General features: G+C 27.6%; 1 protein-coding gene across 1 annotated transcript in view; it reads left to right on the forward strand.

Annotated features, from left to right (window-relative positions):
- The window catches only part of LOC101240745 (leucine-rich repeat serine/threonine-protein kinase 1), a 228,046-nt gene that overhangs the window by 23,521 nt on the left and 178,247 nt on the right, over window positions 1-26,278 (forward strand). Inside the window, exon 2 of the mRNA XM_065792720.1 lies at window positions 18,352-18,392. Within this exon, the coding sequence (XP_065648792.1) occupies window positions 18,352-18,392 (41 nt within the window). The remainder of the gene's footprint in view (window positions 1-18,351; window positions 18,393-26,278) is intronic.

A 26,278-nucleotide genomic window follows, 5' to 3' on the forward strand; every position in this document is an offset into this window, starting at 1 on the left:
GGTCATTATACCTTCAACATTCACCAGTCTTTCCATTTGAAGCAAAGCATATCCAAACCATAATTGAGCCACCTCCATGCTTGACAGTTTTTCAAAGATTTCTTTCTAAGAGTGCACCACGAGGTCTGTACCAAACTCTTTGTTGTTTTTTAAAACCAAATATTTGAAATTTACTCTCATTGGACCATAACACTGAGTTCCAAAATGCCTCACCCTTGTTAATATGCAGTTTTGCAAATGCTAAACATTTTTTTTTGTTTATACCACTAATAAGGGGTTTACTTTTCTGAAGACCATTTATTAAACCACTTGAATTAAGTCTTCTCTGTACAGTTCAACTGAAAACATTTAAATTAAGATTTTTCAACAATCTGTCTTGAGGTTATTGTTGAATTTATATATATATATATATATATATATATATATATATATATATATATATATATATATATATATATATATATATATATATATATATATATATATATGTATATATATATATATATATGTGGATATATATATTATATCGATATATATTTTTTATATATATATACATATTAATTTATATTATATATATATATATATATATATATATATATATATATTATATATATATATATATATATATATATATATATATATATATATATATATATATATATATATATATATATATGTATGTATATAAATTATTGTTGAATTTATATATATATATATATATATTTATATATAATATTTTTGTGTTTATATATATATATATATATATATATATATATATATATATATATATATATATCAGGCCTTGTTAAGAAGCGCTACGCAGCTCGCATTTTGCTTGCGAAAAGGCGATTTGCCTACGCGTTCAGCAGTTTTGCGCTACGCAAAAACTTATATCTTTTAGAATATTTAAATTATCTTTTGATTACCGTTAACGTGACGTTTATTCAGAAGAAATAAAGTCGTAAGTAAAAGCATTTAACCGCAATTGTAAAATAATAGATTTTTTTGTTAAAGAAACAGTTTGTTTCATAATTTTTTTTTTGTTATTAAAAATTAGTTAAAAAAAAAAAAGTGTTTTAAGTTTTATCTTAAGGAATTAAATATATAAATTCCTTTTAAATATAAAAATTATTTTTAGTCATAATAAGTTTAAAAAATGCACGATTTATTTTGATGTAAATATTTTATTAATAAGATATATTGTTTATTGTTAATTCAATAACGTAGAGTTTTAATGACTTTCATTTAATTTATGAAAATAAATTATGATCACGAACATGTTATCGGTAACTGGATAAATAACAAAAAAAAACTTTATTGTTTAAAAACATTATTAAAAAGAGTTCACAAATTAAATAATGTATTAACAGTTAAAAATGTATTAACAGTTAATAAAATAACCAAAAACCAAATATAAAATCATAAGAAAATAAACAAATATTTTACGTTTCATGAAAAAAATATTTTTTTCAAAATAAAATTTAGTTCATATTTGAAAAAAATAATAAAAATGATTTTTTTAATAAGAACTTAGATTTTATTTGTAACTTTTGTTATAGTGAGAAAAAAACAAACTGTTTGTATGATTTTTAACGCCTTAATAAAATAACTTTAATTACAATGCGGTACTTGAAAAGACGCTAGTGACGCAATATAACTTCTAACGATGCAAAATATATTTGCTGAGTTGAGTTACTTAGAAATGCGCTACGCGTTTTCGCTATGCAGCGAAATCTCGTAACAAGGCCTGATATATATAGATATATATATATATATATATATATATATATATATATATATATTATATATATATATATATATATATATATATATATATATATATATATATATATATATAAATATATATATATAGAACCCTTAGATGTTGTCCGAAAGTTTTTTCCATATTTTGTTGACAAAAAGTAAAAATTAAAATGCAAGACCGGAATTTTTTTTTTAATAATGATAGATTGCCTGCCCCAACCAAACCCTCAGTCGATGTAGCAGCACTCCCTTGCGGGTCAGGCTATTTGTCAGTCGATGTAGCAGCACTCCCTTGCGAGTCAGGCTATTTGTCAGTCGATGTAGCAGCACTCCCTTGCGAGTCAGGCTATAAGATAGTCGATGTAGCAACACTCCGCGCATGATTTACAGTAAAAAAAATAAAAATAAAAACATTTTATTAAAAAAAATAAAAATAAAAACTTTTTATTAAAAAAAATTAAAATAAAAACATTGTTTATATTGTTAAAAACATTCAAAATGTTTTAAAAACATTCAGAATGTTTTTAAAAACATTCTGGTCAATTAAATTTGCGTTTTTGTGGTTTTTTTAAAAAACGATTAATTTGTAATTAAATTAATGGTTTTTACTTTCGTCCAACACGGAAATGTTGGACGAAAGTTAAAAGTAATTAAAAGTGACGTATGTGTTGGCGTAAGAATCACTTTTTTCCTTCCGCTCTTCCCAAAGCCAACAAACTATAGATCTATATATATACATATTTATAGATATATGTATATATATATATATATATATATATATATATATATATATATATATATATATATATATATATGTATATAAGGTCTTGTTGAATTTATATATATATATATATATATATATATATATATATATATATATATATATATATATTTGTGTGGTTATAAAAAAAACATATTGTAAAAATGAGAGCAGACAACCCCTAAATGTGTTTTATATAATAAAATAATACTGGATTTAAAAAATTTTTGAATAAAAAATATTTTTACGGCTGCCACAAGGCCCTTATACATCAAACAGGTTCCTAATATTATAAAAAAAAAGTTTTTCAAAAGTATGTCATGTTGGGTCTCAAATGATGCAAAAATATATAAAAATTTCAAAAATATGAATCATTTTATAAATATATTATTATTTTAGATTTTAGTAAATAAAAAATGATATTTTTTAATTTATAACAAAAAAAGGGAATTTAACAAGATTTTTTTAATTATAATTTTTTTATCTCTGCTTTTTATAAAACAATAATTATTTTTGAAATTTTTACATAATTTTGCTTCATTTGAGCCCCAACATGATATACTTTTAAAAAACTTTTTTTTTTATAATATTAGGAACCTGTTTGATGTATAAGGGCCTTGTGGCAGCCGTAAAAATATAATTTTTTTATCTCTGCTTTTTATAAAACAATAATTATATATATATATATATATATATATATATATATATATATATATATATATATATATATATATATATATATATATATATATATATATATATATATATGTGGATATATATTATATCCATATATATTTTTATTATATATATATTTTTTATATATATATACATATTAATTTATATTATATATATATATATATATATATATATAAATATATATATATATATATATATATATATATATATATATATATATATATATATATATATATATATATATATATATATATACAGTATCAGACAAAACGAGTGCAACCAAATAATGCTAACTTAGTTTCTTTATATAAAAGTGCTGCATTTTTTCAATTTAGAGAAATAACTATGTAACTGTTGAGAGACAAAGTTCTTCAAGTTTTTTATTTGTACACTAAAATTAATAAATTATTCAAAAGTATTAAAAAAAGTTGATTTCCTTCTGGACAAAACAAGTGCAACTTGACAAAATGTTGACCAAGCTCTATTTTGCTAGCAATATTTCGTTGCAAATCCGTTGTTGTCGATCACAGCCTTGCATCTTCGAGGCATAGATTCAATCAGGTGATCAATAAAACTTTGTGGGATTGCTGCCCAGGCCTTTTGGATTTGTTCAAACAGTTGATCCTTATTACGAACACCTTCACGATTAATTCTGCGGTTGACGATCTCCCACAGGTTCTCGATAGGGTTGAGATCCGGAGATTGAGGTGGCCAATCCATCACCGATAGGTGGTTGTCTTGAAACCACTGCTTGACTACTTTTGCAGTGTGTTTCGGATCGTTGTCTTGCTGAAAAACCCATTTTATTGGCATATTCCATTCAGCATGAGGTAACATAACATCTTTCAGGACATTTTTATATATGAAATGGTCTATTATTCCATCGTTTCGATGTATTGGACCTAGACCGTTAGGAGAAAAACACCCCTAGCCCATTACATTGCCTCCACCATACCTCACGGTCTTATGGCAGTAATGTAAATCTAGGCGTTTTCCGGCCGGTCGATGTACACGGCAAACGCCATCACTTTAAATGATGTTGCACTTCGATTCATCACTGAACAGTACAGTTTGCCATTTCTGCACATTCCAGTCAATATGAGATGTAGCAAACAGGAGTCTTTTCTTCTGGTTTTTTAGTGAAATCAGCGGTTTCTTTGCATGGCGTCAAGAAAACAACCCGGCTTCAACAGCATGTTGTCTGATTGTTTGGTCCGATACAGGCAGCTCTAATTGCTTTTGTATCTCGACTGATGATATCCAGGGATCCTTCTTGACGGATCTGACGATCATAGAATCCTCTCTAGAAGTGGTGGAACGCGATCTTCTACCTTTGTTATCTGCTGCCATCTTCTCCGTAGAACGATATTTGGAACATAGTCTTGATATGATCCATTTTTTCTTGCGATATTTATCACAAATACTTTTTTGTGACATTCCACTTATGTAATCGCCAATAATTTTCTTTCTTAGTTCTAATTCAAGACTGTCAGAGCCATTTTTGCAGTTGAAGTCATAAAAATAATAAAAATAAATAATCACGCTTCTCAAGGCTTACCATGTTACATTTACCTTGTGATGATACAATAATGCTCTGTGGAACACAACGCCTTGGTTGGATGTGGACTGTATTGATGTAATGAAACACTTGTTGTATTTCACTTCTTGTATTGATGTTCTTCGATAAAACACTTTGATAAAACTCACTTCGATAAACTGTCTTTATAATACTGACTGATTGACTTCCATATACTGACTGAATTATATGTCGATTTACATGTCTTTTATATAGTAAAATGAACCTGTGTGAACCTGTTCTGGAAGATTCTAGATGCTTCTTTTCAATGCTTCTGGATGCGTCTTGATACTTCTGAATGTTTCTGGATATTTCTGGATGCTACTGGATGCTTCCAGATGCTTCTAGATGCTTCTTCTGGAAGCTTCTGCATGCTTCTGGAAACTTCTGGAAACTTCTGGATACTTCCTTTAATTATTAAAAAACCGACGTTGACACGGACCAGACTTAAGAAAATAAAACAAACCTAAAAAGTTGCACTTGTTTTGTCTGCTGCAAAATGGCACTTGTCAACGAAATTCTGCCTGTGTGCTGTCACCTGTCAGTTGATTGCTCATGTCATGGCATGACTCCAGACTCCTGAACTGATTGCTGTGGTAGTATAGTTCGTTTTGTTTTTAAGACATGTAAAATTAGGAGCACTTTTTAGCATTGTTCGATGTTGGTTGGAAATGTTTTGTCCAATACTGTATATATATATATATATATATATATATATATATATATATATATATATATATATATATATATATATATATATATATATATATATATATATATATATATATATATTTATATATATATATATATATATTTATATATATATATATGTATATATATATATATGTATATATATGTATATATATATATATATATATATATATATATATATATATATATATATATATATATATATATATATATATATATATATATATATATATAAATATACAGGCCTTGTTTTAAAGCGTAAACTGGCGGTAAGATAAAAGAAGTAATTAACATTATAAAAACCATCTATGAAGTTTGAATGACTATTACTTAGAAAAGATTGCACGACAATTGAACCTGTCATTTCAAAAAGGGCACAAGTCCATTTACTAAAACCTTTCAAAATCAACAAAAATATGATTTTTATTAAAATAATGTCTAGGTTGCTAAAGAAATTAACCATAGAAGTAGATAAATAAAGAACGTATATAATTTATGTATTTTTTATTTTTTATAAAAAAAACATAAATCATACAGAAATTTTTAATTCAAACTTATAAACTAATTGCTAAAAGTTTTGGACTTATGTCCTTTTCGAAATGACAAGTTCAATTACATTTTATATTAGTGCTATTTACTAATGTAATAACTTAAGAAAACAGGTAGAAAGTTTACTTTTTATTAATCTAACTTTTTCATCAAAAATGTTTAGTAAAAGAAAAAAAAAAGATGTTATAGGCGTGAAAAAAATAAATGATAAAATAATCATAATAATAAATTTTTGTTTATCATCTTGCAAGCGCAAGAATATTTATTTAGACAATTTCTCATAACAAATAATAATAAAAATAATTACTGGATTAAAAAAAAAAAAAATTAAAAAAAAAAGTTAAATTTGTTTTATATTAGGGCCTTTTTTGATATTTTAATTTTTTTGTTTTTTTTGTTTTTGTTTTGTTATAATGATTGATTGTATCAAAAAAATGCAAAAACATTAATTATTACAAACTTTAAATTATACAAATTATTTAAAGAAATGTACATAAGGTGTATTAACTGCTTCCTGTGAAAGAGTGTTCTAGTGTTTTGTTACTCTATTTGTAAAAAAATTTTCTCATTCAATGCAACCTTGAAAAAAAGGCAATTGTAATTTGTTGTTGAATTTAGTAGAGTTTGAGGGAAATGAAAGTTGACTTCATCAATCTGGTGAAAAAAATTGAACTGTTGGATTAGGTTACATCTTTTCCTGCAATCCTAAAGTGATGTTAGTTTCAGCTTTTGTAATCTTTTTTCATATGGAGATGTTTTATCTCAGATATTGTTTTCGTTACATGTCTTTGGAGTTTCTCTATCATCGTAATATCTTTTTTAAGAGAGGAGACTAAACCTCTATCACAAAATCTAGAATTGGTTTGCAATTGAGACTGCTGTTTCTATGTGAATTTTGAACTTTAAGTCATTGGAAACAATAATCCCAAGGTCTTGTTTAACTATCGTTTCTTTCAATGTACAAAAAGTTTCATATAACTGTTTCATTTTGTATGAGTGTGTTAACTTGTTAATGCGTCCAACATGCATAACGCTCCATTTATCGGTTTTAAAAGATATTAGCCACTTGTGCGACCAGTCAACTATTTTATCAATGTCAGCAAGAAAAAGGTTGGCATCTTGCATCGATTTGATGTCTCCAATAATTTTACCTTTTATATATATATTTCTAATATATATATTTTTACAATATATGATATTTAAATTTTTGTTCAGACAATTTTTAAAATGCATTATTCGATTTAGTTGACAGCCAAATTATTTCATACGCTAATATTAACATAATATTCTATTATTCAATAAATGTGAAAAAAGTGTAATGAAAAGATAATTGATAACAGTTAATAGGATTTAAAATGTCCAGAAAAATGCAACAAAAAGTCCTGGAATGTCCTGGAAATGTCCTGGAATTTAACTTTTAAAATATTGGCAGAGATGTAAAGCAAAAGGGCATGGTCAATTTAAAAACTAGTGCTAGTAAGTGACCAGAGTTGATATTTGACTGGAGCCTGGGCAGGGGCTGGGTTTGATAAAACATCTGGGGCTGAGTTTGTGACTTAGGCTGCATAAACTATACATCCTAAAGTATGTTTTTTAATGCAAAATTCATGTTATATTTTGTATATATATATGCATATATAAACATTGTTATAATCAACATGATCATCATAATCATCATTACCATTATGATCATAATCATGATCATCATTATTGTCATCATCATTATCATCATCATTATAATCATCGTCATCATCACTAACTTCTACCACTACCATTTTCTCCTGAAGCCGCTACCTCTCTACATGCTGATACCTAAATTACTTTAATCTTTTCTAACAAACGTTGTTCGATACCCCATTTTTTCTCATCTGTCTAAGATTATGCATCCTTTTCTTGTTGTGTTAGAGTCACACCACACATCCATTTGATTATCTTTTTATTCTGCAAACACCATATAAATACAAAAGTTTATATAAATATGAAAGGATATTGTTTGCAGCATCTAAATAAATAGTAAACATATATGTTCATACCCATAATATGTATGCATAAAGCACATCTTGGAAATCTTTATTCCTTCTGGAATAAAAGCTTGGAAGCTTCTATTCCTTCTCTTTAATATTAAGTCAAGCCTCAATCTACTTTGCATTTTTCACCACCTTAAGCAGTTTGTTCATTAAATAGTAATCAATTTTTTCATCTTTTTTACAAGAATATCTTTCTTATAAACAAATATTTTTTTTATTGTTCCAAGAAGCTAATGTAAAAAGACCCTGTCTGATGTTAAGCTCTGTTATTCTCTGTTTACTAAATCTTGTTTCTCATCTCAGATATTAGGTTCTAGAGACTTTTGGTAAGACTCAACTTTATTCTCTATTCGTGACAAAAAATCTTCACTTTTTGATTGCTTAGAACAAGCAGCCAGTTTTAAATCTGATCTCTCTTCTGTAACAGCCTAAGGCTTGCATTGGCTTGTGGATTCAAATTCAGGACTTGAAATCCACAATTTTTTTAGGCAACAAAACTCATTTATTTACTGCAAATTTTTTTTGCCATATTGTTGCCATTTCTATATTGACAAATAACAACCCTCTTACTCTCAGACAAAGTCTAAAAGCACATTGTAAATGTAGTTAGACCTGCTTTATCTGCCAAGCTTGAACCACTCTCCCATTGTTGCAAGGTTGCATTTCGTTCTTTTTTCTACAAATACTATCAAATGAGCTATTATCTCTGTTACGATAAACCAAAACTCTTTCTTACTTAGCTTCTTATTCAACAAGTTGCATCCTTTTACTGTATCTGTCCCTTCATGCTATAAAAACTTTTATTAATCCAGTTTTTTTCCTTGCACATCAAAAAACTGTTAGCCATCTTCATGTTTTTCTTTTATATACAACCTACAACTTTTCAAGTCTTCAGTTAACCATTTCCTAGTATTTTTACATATTCTCTATTTTAAAGTAACTTATAACTTAATAGTTGTTGCTTAACAGTTAATCATCTGTTAATCATAATTTAATTAACTTAACAGTTATCATCTGCCAAGATTTTATGAGACACTACCTCTAGCCTTTACCATCCTCGAGCCCCTAAGGTAGGGTAATTTGATGTTAGAGTTTATTTCTCCTAGCCTTTTCCTTTAAAAAAGCAAACCCTACAAGGCACTAGGGTATGGGCAGGTAGTACTGGGTTACATGATAACAGTAGCAGGATGATTGTAATGATCCTGAACCTGACTTGGAGCAGTTAAAAGGATTTACTTCCTGTAAGCAGTACTTTAAAACATTGATGGGAATATTTTGGAAATGCTTTAAAAAAACATTACATCTAGCAGAATACTAGTGATAAGTGTAAGTTTTATTAGTTTTTTTATATTTATAAGAAATGAATCAATTTTTTGATAGGGATATATTTTTGTTAATTTTTTCAACGATTAATGTTTTTTGATGATAGCTTCTTTAGTTTCTTTTGAAAGGGATTTCGAAGCTCCTAACACCAGTAAAGCCAGCTAACTTTAAAATAGTGTATTTAAAATACCCTATTTCGTAAATTAGTCATAATGAAATTAAGGGTGGTAGTTCTGATCCTACGATCATTGAAAGACTAGACAGTTAAAGTTAATTAAAAATGATTTATTTTACAATTTAAAGTTTTCTAAAACTTGCATAAAAATAAACTTGATATTTTTCAGTTCAGATTGTTTGTTTTCAATTAATTTTATTATCGAATCAGAGGCTATGTTCTTCACAAAGTGGCTATGTTCTTCACAAAAAAATTACAAGATCTGTATTTTATGTCAACAGCAATCTATAGTTTATATATATATATATATATATATATATATATATATATATATATATATATATATATATATATATATATATATATATATATATATATATATATATATATATACGTATATATATATATACATATATACATATATATATATATATACATATATACATATATGTATATATATATATACACATATATACATATATGTATATATATATATATATATATATATATATATATATATATAAATATATATATGTATATATATATATATATATATATATATATATATATATATATATATATATATATATAAATATATATATATATATATTTATACACATATACAGTATTGGACAAAACATTTGCAACCAACATCGAACAATGCTAAAAAGTGTTCCTAATTTTACATGTCTTAAAAACGAAACGAACTATACTACCACAGCAAACAGTTCAGGAGTCTGGAGTCATACCATTCCATGACATGAACAATCAGCTGACAGGTGACATCACACACGCAGAATTTCGTTGACAAGTGCCATTTTGCAGCGGACAAAACAAGTGCAACTTTTTTGGTTTGTTTCATTTTCTTAAGTCTTGTCTGTGTCAACGTCACCGAAGTTTTTTAATAATTAAAGGAAGTATCCAGAAGTTTCCAGAAGTTTCCAGAAGCATGCAGAAGCTTCCAGAAGTTTCCAGAAGAAGCATCTGGAAGCATCCAGATGTATCCAGAAGCATCGAAAAGAAGCATCTATAATCTTCCAGAGCAAATCTTCGGACAAAATAAAAACGTCAATAACTTATTTATAAATAAAAAAACAAACTACTATTATACTTTTTCTAAATAAAGCATTTATCTTTTAATAAAAATATGTTATTTTTTATATGAAAAAACACCACCATCTGCAATTGATCTCAATTTTGCTCTGACGCCTTTCATATGCGACTGTAAAAAGTTTAAATCAATTTCTTGTAGTTTTAGTTTAATGCGATCAATCAAAACTTGCTCTGTTGAAGCTTGCCAATCTCCCTCGTAAACCTTGTGTGCCAAATGTCCCCAAAAATTTTCAATTGGTGGTGCTTGAGGTACATTTGGGGGATTGGATTCTTTATCAACGTAATAGAAATATTGGTCCATCCAATTTAGAGAATCTTTAGAATAATGAGAGCTTGCTAAATCTGGCCAAAATAAATAGTTAAAGTCTCCATCGTTTTTCTAAACATTCATTAGTATAGTTTCAAGTCGTTTTTCTAAACATTCATTAATATAGATTGATGAATTGATCGCTACAGCCTTGGAAGTGCGAAACAATGGCTCGGGCATACCACGGTCAGATATGGCTATCCACATTAATGATTTTTTTGGAAATTTCTATTTTCCTATAAAACGAACACTTTCAGGGCATGTCTTTTTGTTGTTTGTGTAGTATCCAGAATGTCCAGGCATGTTGTCCCCTGCAAAACAAAAGTATTTTTCGTCATCGATGACTAGAAGCGATTTTGTGTTATAGAGTTGGTTAACTAGTTTCCTGCTTCTTTTCTTTGCCTTTATTTGTTGTTCTATAGTGTATTTTGGAGTCTTTTCACGTTTTCTATATTTAATATTCATTTTTTTTAACTGACGACCAATTGTCGATTGATTTACACCGAATTTAATACCTATTTTTCTCTGACTGACCCCTTTTCGATTGTTGACAAGTCTCGTTAATTCAGCTTTCTTTTCTCTAGTCCAGGATGTCGGACGACCAGGGTGCTTTCTATCAGAAAACGATTGAACAGTTTCCGGTCTTTTTAGGTTATCATATATTGTACTTCGAGCAAATCCTTCCGTTTCAAAATGATTTACGATTTTTTTTTTTAATATAATAGGTTTATTTACAAAAAACATTTTTTTTAGTCGCTTTCGAAAAGATTCTCGTTCGGCTGCATTTAACCTCATTTTTAATACAAAAACAGATTATTATGCTCATGTAATAATCAGTTTTTGTGATAAAATCAAAGATAAGCCACAAAAACTAATTATTATGCTCAAATAATGAAATTAGGATTTGTCCGATAAATTCCGCATCACCCGTTATATAAGAGACATGTAAATCGACATATGGAAGTCAATCAGTCAGTATTATCATGACAGTTAATCGAAGTGAGTTTTATCAAAGTGTTTTATCGAAGAACATCAATACAAGAAGTGAAATACAACAAGTGTTTCATTACATCAATACAGTCCACATCCAACCAAGACGTTGTATTCCACAGAGCATTATTGCATCATCACAAGGTAAATGTAACACCGTAAGCCATGAGAAGCGTGATTATTTATTTTTATTATTTTTATGACTTCAAGTGCAAAAATGGCTCTGACAGTCTTGAATTAGAACTAAGAAAGAAAATTATTGGCGATTACATAAGTGGAATGTCACAAAAAAGTATTTGTGATACATATTGCGTGAAAAAATGAACCGTATCAAGACTAAGTTCCAAATATTGTTCTATGGGGAAGTTGGCAGCAGATAACAAAGGTGGAAGAACGCACTCCACCACTTCTAGAGAGGATTCTATGATCGTCAGATCCGTCAAGAAGGATCCCTGGATATCATCAGCCGAGATACAAAAGCAATTAGAGCTGCCTGTATCAGAGCGAATAATCAAACAATGTGCTGTTAAAGCCGGATTGTTTTCTCGACGCCCTGCAAACAAACCGCTGATTTCACTAAAAGACCAGAAGAAAAGACTCTTGTTTTCTACATCTTATATTAACTGGAATGTGCAGAAATGGCAAACTGTCCTGTTCAGTGATGAATCGAAGTTCAACATCATTGGGAGCGATGGCATTTGCCGTGTATGTTGACCAGCTGGAAAATGCCTTGATTTATGTTACTGCCATAAGACCGTGAAGCATGGTGGAGGCAATGTAATGGTCTGAGGGTGTTTTTCTGCTAACGGTCTATGTCCAATACATTGAAACGATGGAATAATGGACCGTTTCATGTATAAAAATATCCTGATAGATGTTATGTTACCTCATGCTGAATGGAATATCCCAATTAAATGGGTTTTTCTGCAAGACAACGATCCGAAACACACTGCAAAAGTAGTCAAGCAGTGGTTTAAAAACAACCACCTATCAGTGATGGATTGGCCGCCTCAATCTCCGGATCTAAACCCTATCGAGAACCTGTGGGAGATTGTCAACCGCAGAATTAATCATGAAGGTGTTTGTAATAAGGATCAACTGTTTGAACAAATCCAAAAGGCCTGAACAGTGATTCCACAAAGTTTCATTGATCACCTGATCGAATCTATGCCTCGAAGATGCAAGGCTGTGATCGACAACAAAGGATTCGCCACGAAATATTGATAGCGAAATAGCGCTTGGTCAACATTTTGTTGAGTTGCACTTGTTTTGTCCAGAAAGAAATCAACTTTTTTTAATACTTTTGATTAATTTAATAATTTTCATGTACAAGTAATGAACTTTGTGATGAATAAAACTTGAAGAACTTTGTCTCTAAACAGTTACATAGTTATTTCTCTAAAATGAAAAAATGCTGGACTTTTATATAAAGAAACTAAATTAGCATTATTTGGTTGCACTCGTTTTGACCGATACTGTATATATATATATATATATATATATATATATATATATATATATATATATATATATATATATATATGTGTATGCATATGTATATGTATATATATATATATATATATATGTATATATATATATATATATATATATATATATATATATATATATATATATATATATATATATATATATATATATATTATCGAAGAAAAAACGACTTTTTCTATGGTACTTTAAGTTTCATGCCTATACAGCAATCATCAGCCATTGAATACAAAATCAAAAACAAAAAAACACGCTAAAAATTATGAAATACTGTGTAGTGGGATTTTTCGTTGCTAAAAGACATACTTGATGACAACCAAAAAAATTAGCTAATTACCGGTGTCAAAAAAAGTTAAGAGGAATTTATTCTTGTGCCTGCATTTTGAAATCAACTCATTTTGTTTATTTAACAAGTTTTTACCTATACATGTTAAAATAAGGAATTTTTTGTATAATTAAAAATTGCAAATTTTTGATGAGGAATTATAAGGATTGCAACGTTTCACTATTTTCCACTTAATTAAGGGTTTAAACATTTTGTGTTTTATGACCAAAATTTCTTTAGACAACTCGGTATCATTTTTATATTTATTAATGTTAAAAGATTTTAGGTGATTAGCATAACAAGATTTGAATGGAGTTTCACATAAGCCAAAGTATACTTTTTTCTTTGTAGTAAGGTTTATTTGATGACACGGTGGCTTGATAAATGATGTTCTTGGTCACTTATTGATTGTTCATGGGGCAGATGGATTTGTTGACACAGTTGCATGTTTTACCCTCATCTTTACCTTGGCTATATAATATCCTGAAAATGCAGGTTTACCATGTTCTAAAAACAATTGCCTATTTTTGTTGCAACATTGGTACTAAATGGTGGGTTGCACCAATTATGTTTCGCTTGTGATTTTTGAATGGGATCGGTTTTTTATTTGAATGGTAAGCGAATTCGCAAATAAAACCTGATTTAAATAAGGCATCTTGATTAGGAGGAATGGCTTTTTTAAAAGTATTTTTACTAGAATTGGTTGACAATCTTAGTTCGATAGTTTGAGGAAGACTTTTTAGTATGCTAAGAGGGTGGTTGAGTCAGCATTTATATAACTGATGGAATTACCAGTACGGTTGAATAGAACTGTCGTTAAGATTTAACGTTAAGTCCAGATAGTTAACAAATTTAAAATTACAGCTGATGGATATAAGAAGATCATTATTTTTAAAAATTTTCACAAATTGCTTTTTAATTTTTTTCATTTGATGGCCACTCCAGTTCTTAAACTCTGCTAGACCAATATCTCTATACAATCCGAATTCATCTTTATTGTAAGACTGCGATTATTGAAACAAGATAAATATTCCAACTAACTCACAAACTGCGCCATCAAAGGCTCCCATGGTGACATCAAATAAACCTCCACTTTTTTAAATCCAGGCTTCACCATTGTTAAATAATAATAATTTCCTGGCATGATGTATTAACTTTTATTCATCTTGTTTTATAATTAAGTATTTTTCAGCAAAGGCTATAGCGTTGTTCAGTAAAATTTCATTAATTGAAGGATAAAAATTAAAAATTAAAAATTTGTGTAGATGTTTTTCTTTAATGCTCTGAAACCAATCTATAACTTTCTGTGAGTTTAACTATTGATTGGTGTAAACTTTTTTTCTAAGATCACTATTTATTTTTGATAGAATAACTACTTCTAAGTATAATTCTTCCTACTTCGTTTTTGCAGGATTTCATAGCTGAACTGTAGGGTTGTTTAAAAAACTAGCGGTCTTTTAGAGTGATAAAACAATTGGAGGTGCCATTTAATTCAATTCTGTTGAGTTTAATTGAGAAGTTCTGTGTCCTCTCCTTTTTCATTATATCATCCAGTTTTGTAAAAGATTTTCTTTGTTTTGAAACACACAGTCCTGTTATGTAAGCATCCACTACTTTATAAACAGTATCTTTTTATGATTCTGAAAGTATAAATACATATCCATTTGTCTTAATGTAGACACATTTTCAAACTCCTGTCAAATAATCCTGTCCTACGTTTTTAATAACTGACGGTCTTATATTTTTAATAACTGATGGTCCTACATTTTTTAAATAGATTTTTATTAAGATGACTCTATTTATCAGAGATAAATACATCAAGCTAAAAACTCAACAATTGGTTTGTTCCTGCTGGGTTGCAAATATGGGTTGCTGCCAAGCTAACAGATGAAAAACAGTTTGGTGAACCACTTTTTTGATCTTTATTTTGCACGAAACAGTAAAAAAAGCATATTTCCTTTGTTAACACTCATGAATGCTTTCTTTTTACAGCCATAAAATGATTTACAAACCACAAAAAAATAGTCTTTTTTTTTGAATTTCTATCAAAGTGGACAAAATCCAAAAATGCTTTTCTACATGAAATTTTCATTTGTGCTTTTATATGTATATGTGCTTTTATATGAATTTTGAATTCAAATAAGTGAAGACAACATTTATTCTTGTTACTATTATAAATAACAACACAGTAAAAAAGAAGCAAAAAATTTCCTCAATTAATTAATGTCCATTAAAATGGACATTTAAAAAGTTGTTAAATAATGCCGGTGAAATGTTATTATTATTATTGTATTATGCATAATCAATTATTCCTTCATGAATACAAAAAAATAAACTAAATCTTCCTTTAAATATCACTCATATAACATGAAAGCAACACATTGCCATCACTTCGAAAAGAACTTTTGTAAAAAAAATTTATTGGTAACAGGATTATACCCATATTACAGATAGAATATTTTTTATATTATATATATATATTATATATATTTATATATATATATACATATTATATATATATATATATATATATATATATATATATATATATATATCAACTTGAAGTTTAACCATTGCTGGATCATCAAGAAGAGTTACTAAATCTAAAAAAAAATTCAATTTATAGAAAAAAATATTTTGTAGTAACTTTGTTGTTATATTGTAGTTACTTATATTATTGAATGTATTATTAGTAACTATGCTCTATTGGAACCCTAAATCTAAATTAGATATATTGATAATAAATGTTCTGCATGCAGATATCTCTGCAAAAAGGTTATGGAAAAAAGCATTTTATTACAGCAAGATGTTTTCTGGCAAGATTCTCTGGGTCATTGTTAGCAACAGCGACTTTAGTGTATGCTCCAATGATTATTATAATGCATATAATGTGGTATTGGTGTAGTGGTAGAGCCCTCGCTTCATAAGTTCTGAGTTTGATCCAACCCATGTCTCTGGTTGTACTGTTCTCAACTTCTTTCTCTGCGGAACCGCTTTATTTATCAAGGTTTGTTTATGAGAGTTAAGAGCGGATTTTAAGCACAACATCGGCTGTAGTTGTCTCTGCCTAAGGGAACTGAATAATATTAATTAAAAAACAAAACAAAAAAGTCTTTGCCTGTCATCTAATATATTGAATAAAGATATAAAAATGTATTTAATGATATATCAAGTTAATTGCTCTTGAGATCAATTTTTTACAACATTTTATTTAACTTACTTTTTTGTCGGTTTGTTTGCTTGTTTATTTTGTTATTTTTTTGGTGTCAGTGGTAATAATAAAAGAAATTATTAAAAGAAGTAATTAAAACAAACAACGCAAAACAGAATTTAGCTTAGCGTAAATAAAAGAAATTGTTAAGAAAAGTAATTAAAACAAACAATAAACAAAAAACTTTAAGCGTAAATAAATTGAATTGCTGTTGAATATAAAAAAAGAAAACTTTTTAAAAACAACATTATAAAAATGGACTAATAAGTAAAAAATAAACACAGGACCTTAAGACTTTGTGTACATACACAACCTGAAATATCCTGAAATATATTACAGCCAATGACTAAAAATGTTGGGCAACTAAGTACAACTCGTTCCTATTGGCCCCCAACATTTTCAGTCATTGGCTTTAATGGATTTTTCAGGTTGTGTATGTATACAAAGTCCTTGGGTACCGTAAAATAGTTTATTTTTTACTTATTAGTCCATTTTTAAAATGTTGTTTTTAAAGTTTTTTTTTTTAATATATTTTTGATTCAAAGACAAAACTCTTGGTAGCTAAAAATCATTTTTCAAATCCTTATATATTACAAGAGAACAAACTATATCAAAAGCTTGAACAGTTTTATCTGGTAAGTGCAATGGTTTTTTTAACAGTGTTAATTTTTATAGCAAATAGTTCTCTTTGTAGAATTTTTTTTATTTTTTTCAGTCTTTGTATATTGTTCCAAAAAATCTGTGTTAAATCAAACTGAAAACTTCCCTATAATTCTTATTCTGTTCTAAGCAAATGCTTACGTAAAACAGTATGAACCCATATAAAATGGTGTATATGAAATATGTGAACTTTCAATTTAAAACTCAATCCATACAAAAAGGCATGACACAACACTTCAAAAGAATAAGCAATTAATAACTTTGTCCATTTTTTAAAAGTAGCTAAATTTTAAAAAGTCAATTTTTTAAAGTTAAGCAATTTAAAAAAAATGACTTTTTAAGTTTCAGACTAAAATAAATTAAATCGAAATCATTTAAAATTAGCAGCATGTTTTTTCTTTCATTTGAGTGATGCAAGTACTTGAGTAAAGCAAATTTTTTAGTATAAGTCTAAAAAGTAAATAAGTAATGAATAAGTATTATTTACATAATGATATCTTTTGTTTACCTTTAAGGTAAACAAAAGATATCATTATGCAAATTATAATTGTATGTATGTATGTATGTATGTAAATTGTTCATTTTTCCAAACTATTTTAGATTAACTGATAATTTTTTGTTTTAATTTTCTATACCTATGTTTTCATTTTATTTACAGCTGATCCAAATGCAAGTTCTGGTATTGAAGATCGTTGTTCGGTATGTTTTTTAGAATAAACAATCAAGAATAGCTGTTATAACTACATAAATTTAAAATATGTTAATTAAGTTGGGTTTTTTTTGGTTTCTTTATTTTTATTTCGAATTTTTTTAACTGCTGAGTTTTATTTCTAATTTGAGTTCAATATAACAAACTTTGTTGACATCATTTCATTTTTATAATAATATTTAAGGAAATAATACATTTCAATAGAGAGTTTGTACATAATTATTTTTGTGTGCTATTTGTGATTTCTTAACTTCTAAATCCTTCTAATTTCTAATTTTTTTACATTCTCTTTTTATTATATACTTCAAAATAATTTGTTATTGTTTTTATTTTACAAAGTTTTACTAATACTGTTTTGATAAATTTTTTGTAATATTTTTTGATTTCTTCAAAATATTATCTGAAATAAAAATCTGAAGTTTCAATAGCTCTAAGGTTTATTTACTGCATTCATCAAGCATCAATGCAAACAAGTAACAATGCTTAAAAGTATTTTTATAAAGGTCTTTCTTTTAATCATAATAATCATACATTGCAAAAACACATTTATACATTCCAATAACACATTGAAGTAACATGCTGTATACATTCCAATAACATACTATATATATATTCCAATAACACATTTCAATAACACACTGTATAGGTTCCATAACACATCCCAATAACACACTGTATACATTTGAATAACACGTTCAAATAACACACTGTATACATTTTGATAGCACATTCCAATTATTATGCTAAATTGATGCAATATCACCAATTTAAAGTCAATAGTTGTGACATTTTGTTATTTAATATTATTTTATAGTAAAATCATGATACAAAATCTGTTAATACAATTAAAAGTTGTGTTTTTTTTTGTAAGTTTTTTATAATTATTGGCAATACTTACCCATACTGTTGACCTAAGTAAAACAACAAGATTGACTCTTTTTTATTGAGTTTGCGGGCTTTAAATTTTTAGCATTAAAAGACCAGTACTTTAGTGTAATCTTTGCATTTGTTGTTAAAATTAGGATTTGGCTGCTAGATGTTGCTTTCATTATTTAGTAAGAGGTTTCTTAGGCAAATCAGTGTCTTTTGCTAAATGTTTTTTGAATTTTAAATGGAATTTAAATAAAATTAGCCCCTTCCTTTTTTTTTCTCCAACAAAACCTTTTAAGCATTTCGTTTTTGTGTATGCTGATCTTTGTTTGTTCTGGCGAAGTTTCACTAGTCATAATGTAACTTTTTACTACATACATGTTAATATTGGGAAAATTTAACAATGACTCAAGGAATTCTGGTATTCTGGTTTTTGGTATAGATTGTTGACTCTGGCACAGATAGTTGACCCTGGAACATATGCTTTTAAATGCTCACAAGCAATTGTGCAGCATGTTAAAGGAGGTCTTTGCTAGAGTGTACTTTAAACAATTCGTGTACTTACAGTTCTTTGCTTATGTGTGCTTAAAGGAGTTGCTGGAATTGCAATGACTGCTATAGGCAGTGCTGGTAAGGCTTGTGTACTTAGTGCAAAAAATGGTCCTATAGCTAATTTTGCATTCACTATTTTTTCCTTAAACCAATAGAAAAATTCTTGCTACTTTAAAGCCAGAATGTATATCTTTAATGAGCAAGCTCAATGAGTTATTTGAGCAACACAGAGTAGCTGTGACACCGTAAATATGTATATTGGATATTAATTCAAACAATTAAAAAGCATTTTTTAAAAGGTAGAGTTTTACAGATTCTGTTCACATTTTTCTAAAATTCCTCTATATAAAATAAATACTCAAGTTCATAATATATTTTGTTACCTTTGTTTTTTTTTTTGAAATAAAGCATAAGTAACCTCTTGAAAGCAACACAACAGGTAAGTATTGTGACTAAAGCCTTTTTGTTACTAGCTCAAAGTTATTTAGGCCCCTTTGAACCTTTTTGACACCTTTTTGACACCTTTAACTTTGTGCAGGCGTTAAAATGTGCAAAACTTGAAATAATTTTTCAAAGTCAGAAAACAGTTTGTTAAAATGGTATAATTTAAACAGTTTATTAAAAAAAAGGCAAGAATTGCAAGCATTTCAAACAAGTTAAATTTCACCTTTTAAATATTGGACTTTATAATTTATCAAGAAACAATTTACTATTAAATGTAAGTCAGCATAAGAATATAGTGCTTGGCTTAGTTGCTCTTGTATGGTGAACAGCATATTATTCAACTATCAAATACAAAAACTGGTTAAATTGTTAAATCATTAAAATTTTCTAGTTAACCCTTTTTTGCCATAATTTATATTGCGTCCTTAAAACAAGCAATGCTATAACATTTTAACTCTATAATATAGTGTCTTTAAAAAAAGCATTACTAAAACATTTTAACTCTGAAATACATTTTTTTTTGTTTAAAAATATATTCAACAAAGTATATATATAATTAAAAGGCATATAAATTTAGGTATTTATATATTAAAAAAAAAGTTATATACTAACAGTATTAGTGTTCAAGTTTTTATTATAGAACATATTTTATAAACTATATTTATAAAATATGTTCTATAATACTACTTGAATATTATAGAATATTCAAGTCGCGCAACCGCACAGGTTGAGATACTATATTTATGTAGTTCTTCATACTCTACAGTTTAATCATATAAGGCGATAAGCGATCTGGTTAAACCTAGTTCAAATCCCACTAAGTCATATTTTATAACATTTTTATTATAGGCCTAATAGGTTAAAATTGTGACCATTAAATGTATTGACATTATGAGATAATTATATTGTTATCCTTGATGTTTTTCTTTGCTGAACTTAGCATTATCATTAAAAATAAATAAAATTATTATACCATTAAAAAATTCCTGTTAAAAATAATAAAATTAATGTCATATGCAAATGTATGTAATGTTGCGAATATATTTTGGCTTGGTATTATTTTCTATTTTTAGTTAGAGTTCTACTTAACCATATAAATTTAATCAAAATTAAATATGCAATATATATAAATCAAATATTAGATAAGCTATAGAAATGAACTAAATATAAACTAATAACAAAGCCAATAACTCTACAAAACCAAGTTAGCTTAAATATTAAAAATTATATTTGTACTAAACCATATAAATTAAGTTAAATTAAATAACAAACTAGATGTAAAACATGTGTTTATACATATAAGCAGGGGCTTTTCCAGGAAAATAATTTGGTTAGAGGTAACCATCCCCTACTAAAATTTAGCAGAAATATTGCTGAACTTTGGAGTTTTTTTAGCAAAAAAAAAACAACATTAGCTGTAAAAAAAAAAAAGGTCCTCAATTTTGAATTTGGGTGGTGCCCAAATACGGTTGATGCTGTCGAAAACAGTCAGAAATAGCCCCTAATAAATTAAATTAAACTAGGTATAAGTATAAACTAGGTATAAGTATAAATTATACTAAATATAAGTTAAATTAAACTAAATATATGTCAAACATAAATTTCCACTAAACCCTATAAACTAAACTAATATAAACTAAATAAAAAATTAGGAATTCTACTAAAACATATAAATTAAACATAAAACAAATATTTATACTAACAGAACTGAAAATAAAAAAATTATTTTTGAATTTTTTTATTTTTCAAATTATTATAAAGATCTCAAAAGAACATTAAATGTCAAAACTATAATATTTTTTGTTTTAATTATTAAAATTGATTAAAACAGAGGGTATAAAATGTGTATTTATTAGATTACACTATGCACAGTGGGCCAGAATTCACTTTTAATGGATCAAATTAATAACTAATTAAATATTAGGTCTTTATTTACTAAATTTGGCAATAGTACAAATATGAAGCCCTGCGCTTCTAATGAAAGTGATATTTTTTATATTTGGTTGCTATGGGTACCTAATTTTGCTTAACAACAACCTATTTTTGGTATGTTCAGATGTTTTATGTGTGTTATATACTTTAAAATTAGTTTGTGCATTATTATGAGGTTCGCATTAATATGAGGTTTTTATAAGGGGGATATCAATAGGTTGCTATGGTTACCTAGTTTTATGGATACCTAATTTACATAGCAACAACCTATTATGATAGTTGCAGAGTCCTATATTAACTTACTTTGGCATGAGTACCAATATGAGGTCATACTTTATATAAAAGTCATAATTTTTTTAATTTAGTTGCTATCGGTACCTATATTGCCTAACAAACCAGATACTTTCCTTAGTTATACACAAATAAATGGGTTTTCAAATAAATTTTTATTGGATTTCAACCGTTCTATTTTAAATAACTATTAAATATTCAATATTTAGGTAATTAATTTTAAGTAATGTTTAGGTCATTAATAATAAAATATTGCAATAAAACATTGACAGTTTGAAACACATTAACAATTTATAAAACATACATGCATAAAATAAGAAATCATATTTTGGGTGAATTGACAGTTGGAGCCTGAAGCAAATCATTAACCTCCTTCTAGGAGTTGAGATTTTGAGTTTAGAAAATTTGACCTCCTTATGCTGCTGATTATTGGGTCAAACAACTGCATTTGCATGTGTAGTTTTTACAGAAACATTTGAAGTCCTTGTTTCGTGCTTCCTGTGCCTCTTCAGAGAGCATGCCAATAGGCAAGACCATTTTCCTCACAACCTCATATCCGTGTAATATCTTGTGCAAACTTTGTGGCATGTAATACCATGTGTAGCTCTGTTCAAATAAATGAGCCACCTAAAAAAGGCAACCAATCTAAGTTAGCCACAGCTCAGTATAGAAATAATATTAACAAATAAACTTACCTCAAAGCAGTACTTTTGAAATGCATCTGCATTAATTGGCAGAACTGATGACAATGTGGCCAAGATGACAAGCAACTTTTTCAGCATTAGTACATCCAACTTTAAAATTTCAGCCACACTTTAAATTTGGCACATTTAAATAATGAAATATAACTTTTATGTTATGCCAATTCTATTATTCATTTATTACATGACCTTAGCATCCTTAACTGTGGCTAAGTATTATCTTTTAAATGTTAAAATGTAATGAAATAGTAATCAACACTGTTGTTATGCAAAAATAATTAAAACAATTAGGTATCCATAGTAACCAATTAAAATTATGACTTCCATAAGAAGTGTGAATCTCATTTTAATACACATTTAATATAGTGTACATAGCACGAGTAAAAAACTGTTAAAATAACGTTAATGTAAAAATAAGTTTTTGCTATGTAATATTTGGTACTATAGCAAATTGTACTCAATTTATAGCTCGAATACGTCTATGTCCATAAAACCAAGTGTGTTAGTATATAAAAAATATATATAAAACATTGTATATGATTTTCAGACAGATTGGATCATGTCAAAATTTTGACTTCAGTCCTTAGCTGGCCTATGTGGCCTATGTGGCCACTGTGCTATGTTCAAATTTGAAATTTATTTAAATTTTACTTGATAAATCAGTTTTATAAGCTAGTTAAAAAATTCATCTTAAATTATTAAAAATTTGATCTTCAGAAGTATATTAATTCATAGTCAGTATTGTTCTTGATAGCAGAAAATATTTTAATAAGATCCAACTAACACTGAAAGATTGGTAGATGCCATGAAAGGCATTCTGCAGTCCATTTCATTTTGCAGACCAGACATGTTACTTTACATAATAGTTTGAAAAAGCTTTTCAAATGTTGCTTGTCTATATTAATTGACTACGATAATAAATAAAAAAAAAACCAACATTTCGAAGGAAGAAAATATAACAAGTTAATGTTATACAAGAATGCTTTTTTAAATTACGGAAAGAAACAATTCATTATAAAAATAGGTCCAATAGGTCTAAAAACCGAAGAAAATTGCAAACTCTTAATCTTCTGATACGAATGAGGAAGAAACCAGGTCTTATAGTATTTTTAAACATAACAATGTTTATTTGATTGGACAGCCCTATCAAATAAACAACTGTAAAGAAGTTCACAAAATCTCTAAAAAGTGTGCTTAAATTTTATACATATGATGTTGCATAAAATATTTGATAGTTGAAAATGTTTTCTCATTATTTATGTTTGTTGGATATTATAATTATCAAACTTATATGTTTATATCCATATATACATTTAATGCCATCTTACCTAACCTCCTGGATCCGCTAAAAAAAGTTCTTGAACTACTCTAAGGTGAATATCATTTGTGTAATAAATATCTGGTAAAGTAACACTAACAGAAATTCTTTCCTCAGTAGTAATAACATTTAGATTCTCCTCAATCTTTTTGATCTTTTTGATGTTGAAGTGCTGAACAAGTCTCTTTCCACTCAAAGTTTCCAATATACCTTTTCTTATCCTAATAATTGTCTCCTATTAATTAAAACAACTTTATCATACATAATTAAATCTCCTAGTTCTTTATTCCTACTTGTCAGTTTTAAGTAAAGTCTCATTCTACTCCATGTTTTTCACCTTATTGTGAAGTTGCTATTATAAACAGTAATCATTTTTTCATCTTTTTACAAGAACATCCAAGATTCAAAGACAAATTTCTTTTTATTATTGCAAGAAGTCAACATAAAGTTATGCTCAGTTTACTAAATCTTGTAACCTACTTCAAATGTTAGGTTCTATAGACTTTTAGAAAATCTTCAACAGTGTCAATAACTAAAGTAAATCTTGTGTTCCATCCCTAGTTTGTGGGTCTGATCTTATAATTTCTCCTCTGAATCAGGCAAAGTTATTTCCAAAGAACTTTTCTTCTAATTTTGCTCTTGAATCTAATGGCCATACTCTTCCAATCATTCCAGTTAAACAGATTAACCTGTTGTTAGAAATCCAAGCCCAGCTTCGATGCCTTAGTCAATTCTTAACTCTTCAACAAGTTGTGATTCAGACAATATTTCAATAATAGTCTTACAAAAGTGTTCTTTAGAACTCTCTTTAGTTCTAGAAAGCACACTGACCTCTCTAACTATCCTATGATTAGTCTTCTCTCTATTATTAGTTTCTTTATATTAAGGTTTTGAGATTAAGAGATTTGAGAGAACCACAGTATAAGTCATTCTTGAAGGATACACTTTTCTTTATTTCCAGTAACTTTATGGATATTGAAAGGTTCTATGTTTGCTCCTGTATTGTTTTATATCTGCAATAACAATCTATCTGTCAATCTTACATTTAAAGTGGCTCTATTTGCTGATGACTCAACTTTATACTCTTATCTTGACAAAAAGTCTTAGAAAAAGCAGTCGATCTTGAATCTGATCTCTCATCTGTAGTGGAGCTTGCAATGGTTTGTGGATTTTAACTCCAACAAAACTTACAAACAACTCCCACAATATTATTGACATTCCTATATTCATGATAAAAAATTTTCTCACTCTCAGACAAGAGAGTTAAATCTGGTTTATCTGTCAAGATTGAGCCACTCTCCTATCTTTGTAAGGTTGTATTACTTTTTTAGGTATTTTCAGAAAATGAAGGAAAAAATGAAGAATAATGAAAAAAAGATGTTTAGAGTTCAAACCTTCAATCGATGTATGGTACTAAATAAGTAAGGTTAAAAGATAGTCAATGTATAAACTAAAGCCCCTGGCAGCAGGCTATTTCAGTATGACGTCATACTGCTTATCGAAACACATATTATTATACTTGAAAGTATTACATTGTGGAGTTATCTAAAGAATACTTTAAGTTTAATTAATGATCTATTATTATATTGATTTATATGGGGAAAGAATTAAATGAAAATGTTTAGTCTCTTTTTTTGTTTAACAATGACTTACAATTCATGTAAAAAGATGAAATTATTGATGAACATAATAAAAATCAATACCATGTTTAAGTAAACATTGTTGCCCATATTTTAAACAAAAAGGCCTCTCATATATATTAAGGTTT

The sequence above is a fragment of the Hydra vulgaris genome, chromosome 03 (genome assembly GCF_038396675.1).
Source record: "Hydra vulgaris chromosome 03, alternate assembly HydraT2T_AEP".
Classification (NCBI taxonomy): Eukaryota; Metazoa; Cnidaria; class Hydrozoa; order Anthoathecata; family Hydridae; genus Hydra; species Hydra vulgaris.